At 37.6% G+C, this 13,105-nt stretch overlaps 2 protein-coding genes across 2 annotated transcripts; one reads left to right on the top strand and one right to left on the bottom strand.

Annotated features, from left to right (window-relative positions):
• Positions 1 to 1,546: 1,546 nt before the first annotated feature.
• LOC144445909 (kelch-like protein 25) lies at positions 1,547 to 3,316 on the bottom strand. Its single transcript, XM_078135551.1, has one exon. The coding sequence runs from the start codon at positions 3,281 to 3,283 to the stop codon at positions 1,547 to 1,549; it is 1,737 nt and encodes a 578-aa protein (XP_077991677.1). The 5' UTR covers positions 3,284 to 3,316.
• A 6,976-nt stretch (positions 3,317 to 10,292) lies between these two features.
• On the top strand, positions 10,293 to 12,188 carry LOC144445908 (kelch-like protein 11). Its single transcript, XM_078135549.1, has one exon. The coding sequence runs from the start codon at positions 10,293 to 10,295 to the stop codon at positions 12,186 to 12,188; it is 1,896 nt and encodes a 631-aa protein (XP_077991675.1).
• Positions 12,189 to 13,105: the final 917 nt, after the last annotated feature.

Raw genomic sequence — 13,105 nt, 5'->3', positions numbered from 1 at the left:
CGTAAATGTGTATTCAAGCGAAAATTATCGTTTTATCACTGAAATTTGGAAACTTTCATAAAACAAATGGTTCCAAGTTTTCTTCCGACTTTATTTGTCATTTCTAAGTCATTCAGAATGTTAAAATATGATTTTGAAATGAAAGTATTATCATGTACTCATATATTTACATTTTATCCTAAAAACCGACTCTTCCTTTTTAAGGTGTTCATGGTTCCAATGAGAAACATAGATCCAAGTATGGTCACATGACCCTAACGAAACTAGTAGGGTTATATCTGCCCTTAAAACTGTAAGCACTTTTACTGCTGACATCAAAACACCAAAATAATCATGCTTTTCGTTTCTTAACAGTTTCTGATTTATCGTTATTTTTCATTCTCCCTCATTTGTAACAGTTGAGTTAGAAAAGTTAATTTTGTAAGGACTATCCTGGGAGAGGGTTGTGAATATGAATGTGACTGTGATATCAAAGGCACATAGAATTATTTCAAGAACTTCCAAATGAAAATTACAATTTCTGATTAAAACAAAAATGCAATTTACAAAGTATATGCACAATTTCGTTAATATACCACGTAAAATCGTGATATGTCAACACTTTCTCATTCCACGAGGAATTAATATTAGGCCCTAGAATATGAATAATATAAATTAAAATGACAAAATAAAATAAAATATCAACCTCACATTTCATTTGTGGTTTAATACCGTAATGTTATTTTAAACTCTAACAGATTTAATGAATCCAATTCAAGTAAGAGTGCATGATTTGACAAATTTATTAAAATTAAATATTAATTTATAATATTTGTAACTTAATATTACAGTGTATGTAAATAGGTTTCAAAAGTTTCCGACTTACATCTGTGACCACAAACATATCTTTATAAACATCCCATATTTCAGTTAATGTAATTCTGGTCAATTTGCACATAAGGGATCGCAAAAGGGTGTCGCAGATTTGGTAAATTTGGTCATGGCCATTCCTAAATTTATTGTATGGCCTTGCACAAAGCTGTGAACAAAATGTGTGTAAAAGAACTCTGTATGCTTTAATTACTGGTAGTTGCTGATAATACTACAGTGAAAAAAAACAACCCAGACAGAGTGGTAACTTCATATGTATACTGTCAATGTATTGTATTGTATTGTATTGTATTGTATTGTATTGTATTGTATTGTATTGTATTGTATTGTATTGTATGGTATGGTATTGAATTGTATTGTATTGAATTGTATGGTAAGGTATGGTATTGTATGGCATTGTATTATATTGAATTGTATGGTATTGTACATGTATTGTATGGTATTGTATTGTATTGAATTGTATGGCATTGTATTGTATTGAATTGTATTGTTTCGCATGGATTTCTTTTTTCATAGAGGTGTTAATATGAAATGTAAAGTTACAACACTAGAAGCACCTTGGTGAAGTTTTGAAGGACACTACACATAGCTCCAATGGAGCAACTGAGACATCATGCTAAAGTGTTTATTATACTTATACAATATTCAAGTTCCGCTGCCTAATTATCTTAAGAATTTAGTTTATATTGTCAATTTCATCATCCTTCAAGGCAAACATCATACCTGAGTGGCAAAACAGTGGTTGTGAAAGATTTCCATTTGGGAACCAACTGTCTTCATTTGGGTCGTATACTTCCACTGAAGTCACCCACTGCATGTTGCCACTCATGAAGTCTCGTCTTGTTCCACCAAGGATGTGAATTTTCCCGTGACATATCGCAGCCGAACATCTACGATGGCCGTCCACCATATCTGCAACTCGTTGCCAGGTATCCGTGGCAACATCATAACGATAAACATGGTTATAGATTGGAAATGGCGTATCGTGGGACGTGGCAGGATTTTTTACGCCAATCAGATATATTTGGTTATTAAGTGCGACAGCAGTACCGCCACTTGTGGCTATCGGAATCGGAGCAAGTAGAGCCCATGTGTTTGTTGCAGGATCATAGCACTGTAAGTCTGCTATATTACCGACTTCTGTGTGTCCACCCATTACAAACACCTTTCCGTTGCAAGATGCCACTGCAGCACCTCTGGTAGCACGGATCATTGGTGATACAACTTCCCATACATTCTCGTTAGGATTATAACGCTCTACAAATGCAATCTCTCTATTGAATTCAATGGAATGGCCACCAAGTACATAGACGTAACCACCAACTTCAACGCAGCTGGTCTCTGAACGATATGTTCCTCGTAATGATGATGCTACTTTCCTCCACTGCAATGTTTTGAGGTCAAACAACCAGGTATTGTTGGCACGAATAAAGATGACGTCATCGTTTACTCTCGTTGCTGTGGCAATGCTGTCATAGAAACTGTTAGCTTCTCTTTCGGGGTCACGACAGAGAACTTTCATGGCTTGGTTTTGAGGGTCATAGCTGAAGACATCATGGTTGAACTGTGTTGGAAGATTGGGTCTTCCAGTTTTTCCACTGAGTAGCAATACTATTTGCTTACCACGTTTCGGTGAATTTCTCTCACACGAAACAACTTCTTTACATTTAGAATTTTGTCGGATGAGGTCATTGCTTAGTATATGTTCATTGAAGTAATCCTCATCGACTTTGCTAAAATTGATCTGGGCTAATAATTCCGGCAAATCTTTGGCTCGGATCTCGGCATGATGTTTAACCCAACGCATGATGGCTTCAAACAGTATCTCTTCCTCAGTCAGTAGATCAGAATTAGTCAGATACTTCAGTAAACTTTCTTTAGATAGGAGAAGAAATTCTTCATTCTGGCTGACCTCTTCTAGGTAGACATAAGAAAACTCTTCTGCAGCTTCTGCTAACTTTTGACAAGCATGGTTTGCTGCAAATCTCTGGAAACCGAGGCAGTTCGAAGGATGCAACTGGCGTTGAAGATATGCAGCACACGCGTCACGGACTGAAATAATCTGGAACAAACCGGCAGCCTCCAGAAGCTCCTGGCAATTATTTTCTGTGATGATGATCTTAGCTGTGTATATATACTGGAGCAGAAGGTCCATTATTTTAGGATCTAATTCATTTAATGTGATTTCTTCAAACTTGCTTTCTTTCATATCTGAGGTAAACATAGCCCGAAAATAACCGCTACAAGATGCAAGAATAGCGCGATGACCATGGAACATGTGACCTCTGACATGTAGTTTGATGTCAGTGAAGTGACCTTCCAGTCGAAGGTCATTCATTCCATCCATTAAACTCTCCGGATGAGTTGAGGCTGTGAATTCTACATCGTTTCCATGGCCTACAACTCGGAACATATGGAGACTAGACTCCTCAACAGCTTCAGCAGTCACATGAGAAACTTGAACCATTGGGGGCTCACTAACGACATATGCAGCACGAGCAAAGAATCCATTTCCTGCTGCCATAGTTACCGGTTATAACAGGATTGGTCAAATTCTATTGAGAAATGAGAAAATGTCATTTAATAGAATTCTCATTCATTCTAGAAGTTAAAGAATATTTGTCACATGTACAAATCATAACACCAAAGTAAAGCGTTTTCTGTACCACAATCGTTTATAGCACCCATATCAAGTGTAAAAGTATACTGTTTTGTTTGCTAATGAAACAGTATACTTTTAGTTTTACACTTGATATGAATGCTATAAATGCTTGTTGCACATAGAGAAAGTGCTTTACTTCAGTGTTACTTGTTGTAAATATGTGATGCACAGTGTGCCCTCTAATCAAATTTGTCGCACCACTGACACATACAATTTCTAGTGATTCACCAAAATTTGATTTTCCCCTATCTCTTACTATGTGGTGACTCGCAAGAAATAACAGTTTTTATCATTTTGACTCACAACAACAAAATTTGGCTATCGTTAGAGGGCACACTGGTGATATACCCCAGTAACCATGTGACTTAAAATCATGAGGGTAGCCAATTACACTTGTCTGAGTCAATATAAAATCCACTCAGATTTAAATTGGCGATATGGAAGACGAATTGTATTTATTTTGGATTTTTAATTTATAAAACAATTTTATCTTGGGTTCCTACTTGAAAAATCAATGTGAGACAACATGTGCCAAGTTAGACTGTCGACAGTTGCTCATGCCTTTTCTTCCTACATTTTATCTAAACTTAAGTCGCCGCCCTGCTCTGATCCAGCGCAATACTACTACTATAATCGCATACTGATATCGAGGGCCGAATGCGCGACCCTTGACTACGTACTTGACAACCAGTATTGGTGCTTGTACATCTATGATACAGATACAGATAAAGAATTAGAAAAATTGCAACATTATTACTGATTGTATGATGGCAACCCGACACGCATGTATCTGAGCATAGACCCTAGGGTCTATGATCTGAGCAATTATTGTTTATCGGTAAAATTTAGAAACTTTAATAAACAAATTTATGGTTCAAGTAACTTCTGACTTTATTTGTTATTCTAAGTCACTCAGACTGTTAAGTATGATAATGTAATGGAAGTATGTAAATTTAAATCACTTTTTTGAAATTCGTTACTCTAGAAGTCCTGAGATGCATGATAAATTCATTCACAGCCACCCACACAGCCATTCACATCATGTCTTTGATCACAAAATTCTATCCAATAACACAGTCCCTTATAAACTTGGTGTTTATTGGGGCAGTTATGTAATGTCCAAATATGGTATATTTGTCAGCTCAGGATGCTACTTATACACTGTTTACGTTACTATAACAGTTGGGGTTCACTGATTGGATGAACAACTTTTTGTGCTGATTTTTAAAGGGACTTTGACCTGACATGCTTTAGTTAGAAACTACAATAGCATCCAGACTATGATCTCTGGGACTGACAGTCTATATGTGTTTTCTCACAGTTCAGGTCCACTGATAACATGTGCAGGTCTGAACAATAAGTTTGACATATACAAACAATGTAGTGAATGTTCTGTCCTCAATTCAGCCCAATCTCCATTTGTCAGTTGAATAATTTAGAAATAAATCTAATGTTAAAAATTTTTTCAATCTCCTCATACCACATAGTTGAATTTTTTTTTTGTAAATATAAAAATTATATAGCTTAATGAATTATTATCTGCATATTATCAGTGATTGTGATCAGTATTCCCTGTCATGGAAGAACTCAAAACTATTACCAATACACTGTATTGTATTACTTCTAGCTTCTTGAGGAAAAATTTATGTGAAGGTGAGAGCATGAGGTGAGAGTTGACTGGAGAACTCCAGAGGGCAGTGTAACTACATGATAAACTTGAACTCACTTGAACTGTTTACACCATGTGTACATTTCCTGTGATATACTTCCTTACCAACATTTCATATTGCTGTGGTAACATAACTACAGTAATTTAGCACTTGCACACGTATTGCATATACAATTACTACTTCTCTCTACATGTCACAATGTGACATCATTTGCATAATATTTGCATATTAAATGTCAACACCCAATGTTATCTTTTTATGTAAAAGTTCACGTGATGAAACAGGTCAACCTTTATGTCCTGATACTTGAAGTGATAATAATATGATATAGTAGAAATTCCTATTACAAGGTACAGAACAATTTCAGTTGTGTAATAGTTGATGGTAGACTTTTTAAAGAGGTGATATATTTTGACACCTCAGAATTTCACAAAAAATTTATATTTCTTACCAAATCACCAATCAATTCACTAAACATTTTTGAATGTCCATATCTATCTACATGTATATATAAACTAGATATCTGTCTAGCCAGCTATACATCTATCTATCCATTCATCCAGACGAATGGATGGGTGGACGGCTCGACAAACAAACAGACAGACAGACAGCTAGATAGATAGATAGATAGATAGATAGATAGATAGATAGATAGATAGACAGACAGACAGACAGACAGACAGACAGACTGACTGACTGACTGACTGACTGACTGATTGATAATTTTTTGTAAGTATACAGTATGTATGGGTGTCTTTGTGTGTGGTATAATTTGATTCTTGTACAAGAGCTATTCAAAGTCTCATATAAGTGCACTGTGTGAACAAAACCCTTTGTACATGTGATAGCACCGGCTGGTCCGATAATCACATAAAAGGCATGTTTCCAATAGCATGGCCTCAGAGAATAGGTTAGGTGGGTTGGGATTTGATTTGATTTTGTTTTGTCTTTTAAATTGTTTTTATGTTTGAAAAATATTGCTTCGACCGATAATCAAACGAAATGTCATTCAGAATACCTCCTGTGATGGATGTACAGAAATGACTGGGGAAAGAAAACAGATGTGAAGGTCAAGAAGACAAAAAAATTCTTTATCTTTTTGTTTAAAAAATGTTCATGTTTAGTGTCGGCGGTTTAAACTAGGGTCGGTCGCGTTATCGGAAACACACTTGACTTTTTTTGCCAAACTACGACAAAACAGAACACATTCGTCTGGAAGCGCGGGTATCGGCCATAAGGTTCATAACATTAATCACAGTCCCTCTAAGGGACTAGACTAGTGTGCAACAGAAGCACACGGCCCAGTTCACAAATTTTAAAGTTTAAACGCCCCTAGCCGAGGACGAATGACACACACACAAACACGTCACATACATCTATATTATACGGGCCACGTCTTATTGTTATAGTCTAACGAATCCTTCTGTCACGTTCGGGGTAACGTTACCGTCGCGTTGTCGGTCGGTGGATATGGATGTGCACCGGGAGTATCGATTATAAGTAAGTGTACGAAACAAAACACAAAACAAACTCGCAAAAGTGTCCTTCAAATTTTCAATATCCAAAAGAGGCGAAATGAAATTTCAAAAGAATTGTGCCAATGTGCGACTTTTATTGGGAATCACACACAGATATGGTAACGACAATCGTTATTTCACCAAAGGCAGTGGAGGGGAAATGAAATTTTACTCACCGTAGAAAATGATTCAAGCTGGAACTGTTGCCAGTTGAGCTGTACGTACGCACGTCCTTCGTCGTGGTGACCTCGTCTACAAGTCTTCTCCTCGCCGACAGATATTGACTGTATACCTTGTTCCGACAGACCATGAGCCAACTGCCTGATATACGTTACACGTATTATTCAATATGCTAAAGTAACCTTTAGTATACTCACATAGATACTCAAACTGCTATGACTGAAGGAGGACGGGGTGACGAGTTTGACCTTTACACTTTGACCTAGTAGAGTTTTGTTTTGAATTTGAGTTTATGTAGTTTTTTCTGTTTTGGGGCTTTTTTCGTTCGGAGGTTTTAAACACAAAACTGACAAACAACCTGGCACGATAGAAAGCTAGTAAAAAACAAAATACATGTAAAGCAAAGCTAACTTTGACCCAAATACTACGGCTATTATCATATGTACACTCGATTTTCCCTAGCTGCCTGGTAAGCTTGTATTATTGTGTATGAGTACTCCTTTTCAAATTCAAATTTCAAATTGTGCCGACATTATGTATAACCAAAGGATATGACGAATTTTGGAGGAATTTTTATACCAACCTATTACATTACAAACACGTCATAGAATAAATCACTTGAATTTAGATAAATTTAAATGTCTTAAAATTTAATGGGGTTCACTTTGTATGTGCACCAAAAGAGAAGAATAAAACAAAACAAAACAAAACAAATAATGCTTGCCCCCCCCCCTCCTCCACATATACCCCCGAAGTTATAAGACATTGTTGCAGAAGATAACATCAATCTTGATCACGTGGTCATCATGAAAAAAGTACATATTTGTTGTGTTCCAATACGTTTAGGCTAATCGTGATTGCATACGGAAAATATCAAAAAGAAAGCATACATTTTATGGCAGTCTGCATACCATATACATCATGATTAAAAAAGCAGTCTTTCAAGAAACTGTCGTATCGCTATTTTTGTCATAAAAAATATACAGGAGAGGGGTTCACGTTTGTAATTTTTCTGGCGTTCGTCGGTAAACTTCACGTTTTTAATTTTGATAGAGTGGCCTTGTGAACGCTGTGTGTGTGCTTTATGTGTTTACACAATACGAGAGTCTATCACGTGTACGGGATCATCGATCACACTTTCACAATTCAGGGTTGAATGTCTTCGCCCATCTGTAGACTTCAAGGACTATCGGTATCCTAACTGCCAGTTTTATTTTTTGAATTTAGGCTCCTTGAAACGATAGCGAAAATTCAAAAAAATAATCAAAATACCGGAATTACAGTGTAGTAGCGACAGTCGTTAACTACAGATAGGCTATATTCGCCCATACCTAGCGGCCTTGGATCTAGGACTCGAATGCTGTACGTACCACCAACAAAATAATTTACAATGTAGGCCTGCCTGTCTTGAGTACAGAAGCCTACATACCGAACAATTATATATAATTTAATATATCAATCGAAATAATTTTAAAAAGTACACTTCCCGGATAAACAATAGGGGGTGGAGAGAGTTTAATTTCAGAAAGAAAGTGTAAGGCACCGTAATTTTCGTTTCAAGTTCGACTGACCCCCACTAACAGACACGCGTCTCGGCCTTGAAGGGAGTTGCACACGTTGTAGTCTGGCGATAACACGCGTGTGGTTATCCAGGGTTCTGTGGTTATCAAAATATGATTGAACAAGCGGAAAAGTGAACTAAGGTCACATTTGCATATTTTAAGTTCAACACTACCCAAAGACCTACTATCGCGAGGTTTGGCTGATACTTATGTAAAGTCGGTATATGCACGTGGAAGGAGACTGATCTGCGGATGAAAGCATTATTATTATGTATGACAGTTGCATGTACTCCCGGGCATGTACTGTCCCACCATTCTCACTACACGTGACTCCCCTATGGCGTGTTCTTTCCGCTTACTGTCGGTCAAAGTTTTCTCATATTAAAGAGCTTACTTCATGTGAAGCTTTGAATTTCAATATATACCGTATTTAGTGTATTGTACGTGTAAGTCACATGCTGATGTAGACTCTCACAGTCCTCGGAGCATCGCACATGGTACACATGGCCGGTATAGGCCGACTTGACAACATTTACATATCGCCTGCAGACCGTACTAATCTTGGACAACTACGCCACAGGGAGGCGGTTAACAAAATGTTTTTCATTTAAATATTTGAACAGGGAGAGGGGTAATAATTTAGAGAAAGGAAATGGGGGGGGGGGGGTCACTTCTTAGCTCAACTGGGGGGGGGGGCACATTGATGTCTTTATTTAGTCAATAAAGAGAGAATTATATACAGGCTGAAAGAGACAAAAGTATAGCCGGGGAACCGGAAAGATGGAAGAAAAGTTTTATATCACCACAAAGACCAATGAGTAAATTGATCAATATCACACACAAAAAGCTTTATTCAACCACAAAAATTAATCAATCAATCAATCAAATAATCAATAAATCTATCGATCAATCAATTACATGCCTGCTGATATCCCTATGCATACACTGGAACAGTGCAACCGCAGAATATCTAAGTACGTGGACGATAATAATGGCTAGTCACAAAATTGTGTAATTTCCTGTGATGTTTGTCAGATTCTCATCAAAATTTTTTTCCTCAAAGCAGGAATGTGTACATTATTATCAGTAGTACTAAGTGTATGTGTAATGGTGTACAATTTTATAAATAAGTTAATACGTTTGGGAAATACAATGATATAAAGGAGACTATTTGCCAATTTGTGGCTAGCAATGTGACATTAATTAGTTGCGTAATTGTTATTTGACATACGTATTGCGTTGACAATATATAAGGACACTGGCTTACCGATTTGTTAACCCCCCCCCTCCCCAATAAGTCTACGAAATGAAACACAATGGAGTGAGGAGGGTAGCATTTTTTACACAATACTATGGAAGTTTAATTTAGAGAAATTATTTAAATAATATTGGTTGTGATCATGTATATAGGCGACTATTGAATCCAACAGGTGGTTTTCCAGTCAACGTTGGGTTATCTAAAAACGAAATAGCAAACGTGATAATACATCGGTGATCGATGTAACGAACACGAAGTGGCATTTTTTTGAAGAATAGATCGAACATTATTTGGCGTGAGTTACGACAGTTTATACGTCCCTGGTTACGATGAACATTCGTGGAACACATGGAAGGAAAAGTAAGCAAGAGAAAAACTTCGACGAATGGAATTTCTGCGCGTGCATGATTGGAACTGAGTGCGTACATGCTTTTAAAATACTATTTCGAAGCGATTTGGGATTTTAGTACCCAGTAAACCTTAAAATATTCTGGACACAAATCGACCAGAATCGGATTCTAGACGAACAACCATGTCGTGACGATAGTAATGTAGATATTTCTGTATCAGAGAATGTCTAGAAGTCGTGTTAGTATGTATGATGGCGAAGTTGACGGTTTGTCTCTTGGAGCCAACGCCCACTGTGTTCGTTTCACGGAGCGTCTCAAAAACCAAAGGGATGACGGACAATATTGCGACATGACTGTAATAGTCCAAGGACGGCAATTTAAGGCACATCGGTGTGTCTTGGCCGCTTTTATCCCGTACTTTGAATCTATGCTTCGCAGTAATTTCAAAGAAGCACAGAGTGGGCGAGTTGAGTTGATGTGCACGACAGCAGAGGGTATGGAAGCGATCCTCCGTTTTGTTTACACCGGCAAGATTTCACTGACGGTTGATAACGTGTATGACGTCATCAAGGGTGCAGATCATATGTTGATGATGGAGTTGAAAGATATTTGTGGAAAATTTCTGGAAAAACAACTTGAGAAACATTTGCCTTCAGTTGAAGTAAACTGCTTCGAGGTAAGAGAATTTGCTGAGATGCACAATTTGCCCAGGTTACAAGACGTGGCGCAGAAAACCATAGAATGCAGGTTATGTAAGATGCTGACGGAGCCAGAGAATTACCTGTACGATCTTTCAAACGATGAACTTTCTGGTTTGCTAGCAAATGAAAAAATAAAAGTCAAAGAAACAGAATTGCTACAGTTTCTCATTAAATGGACTCGTTGTGATCAGAAACGAAAGGCAAAGTTTCCTGAACTTTTTAGTCACATTCGTCTGCACGATGTTGATAAACGAATACTCGCTCGATACTTGGAAGAGGAAGAATTTATGCAAAACAAGAGATGTAGAGACTTGGTACAGAATGTTCTAAACAACAAGTCGAGAACTGAGGAACAGGAGGGTACTGGGAAACAGGAGGGCGCCACAAAGCAAACCTCTCGACCAGGAAGGTTGGTTGACATGGTGGTAGTTTCGGGCGGAGATCACTTTTCAAGACGTCGTTGCTATAATTTGAATGAGGAATTCATATTTGGCTACGTGATCGACGAAGACTCGTGGTTCAAATTAACAAACGTTCCATGTTTTGACTTCACTAAAGTTACAACTACAGACAACGTGATGTTTCTCTATAACGGCCTCAACGTCGAATACGGCAATTCGTTTGATCGCCAGGATGCTTTTTCCTACGACCTTGTGAGTAACAACTGGAAAGATATGCCTATAACAGAAGTTCCACATTCTAATGGCATTACTGTGGTCTGCAACAAGCGACTGTATTCCCTCGGCGCTCTGACTTCATCCGACGACCAAACTACCTTTGCTTCCTTTGATTTCGAAAGCAACCACTGGGAGTCGAAGTCTGCAATGCCGCATGGGCACGTTGATGGCGCTGTAGCAATCCTGGACGATAGATATATCTATGCCATCGGTGGTAAACATGGAGGACGAGAGGGACTATATATTGATTGCTACGACTGTCGTATTGACGAGTGGGAAACAAAACTCCAGGATTCTGACTACTTCCAGAAACTGAAAAATGATCCAAATATTCAAATTTGGCCGCCATTGGTCATCTACACACCCGATGGTCTTGAAATTACCAGCCTCGGAAAATTCAAACTTGTAGTGTCTAAACAATCCAGTACGATACGTTTGGAAGATTCAAATACATCTAAAATACCCGATGAGAATTTCGACAGAGATTCTCCTGCTGTATGCCACATTAGAGGTGATATCTTTGTTAGTGGTGGACAAATAGAAGATGACTTTTGTTCCGAAGTTGTGAGAAGGGAGCATGGAATTTCCAGCTATATCTACAAGTCTTCCAGCGGAACGTGGAATGAAATTGCACCAGCACCTCTACCGTGTGAGGGCGCTAAATGTGCGTTGGTAGAAATCCCTCACGAATACCTTGGAAGTGAATGGGTTAGAGTTGGACAAGGTGGTCGACTGATCTGAAATTAGTCATGTGTATGCACATCGAATGATTCATCATTTATGTCCATTCTGCATAAATATTTTCCTGGGGGGGGGGGGGAGACACACTGAAGTTCCCTTTGAAGACACTACCAATACTCATACAAGGCTTAGTAAAAGTGAATGAACAAAAGTTGATAAAAAATCCCTTCTGGATAGGCGGACACAACATTATCAACTGTTACGTGCAGGACTTTCAGTGCAGCAATGATGCTGTGGGAAGTCCTCCACTCGCCTCTAAAGTAAGAATTCTCCCCGGCGAATAATGGTAATTTGTTCGATGTTGACTTTTATCCATGTAATGAGATGGCGTTCTACAAACAATTATTATCAATTTGATAGAAATTGTGTTACATTAACACTTGAATTCGCCAATTACAGTTCCAGAACAAGATTGGCATGTAAGTGCAACCATTTTCGAATGCATGCGGACTTTAACTGAACATTGAGAACAGTAGGTATATGTATTATAATATTTGTACTCAATATATATATATTAGTTCATAAATTGTTTTAATAATAAAAAATTATATTTTCGTGAAAAACTGACAATGAAACCTCAACAAGCAGATGAAAAGTGAATTCACGGATGAGACATTTAGAAGCAACGATCGTCAATCACGATCTCTCATTATTTCTAACTCTTGAATGTATTTATACCGTCCAAGTGATTAACAGGTGTAAATTGTGGAAAGCCAAATGTCTGATTGCAAAGGAACTTAGGACAGAAACTGAATTTTCCTAGAATGAATTTATCTTGGATAAAAGTGATTTCTGAAATATAGAATTATTCATTTTATTAAATTGGCCTTTTTTACTTTCTCTCAAATCATTGATATAAAGAATTATTTTGTAATGATTCGATATATTACTACATGTATCATCTGCCAAAGATGCCG

This window comes from Glandiceps talaboti, chromosome 14 (assembly GCF_964340395.1).
Source record: "Glandiceps talaboti chromosome 14, keGlaTala1.1, whole genome shotgun sequence".
In the NCBI taxonomy this organism is placed as follows: Eukaryota; Metazoa; Hemichordata; class Enteropneusta; family Spengelidae; genus Glandiceps; species Glandiceps talaboti.
The sequence above is the reverse complement of the archived record's forward strand: the minus strand, read 5'-3'. Positions and strand labels throughout refer to the sequence as shown.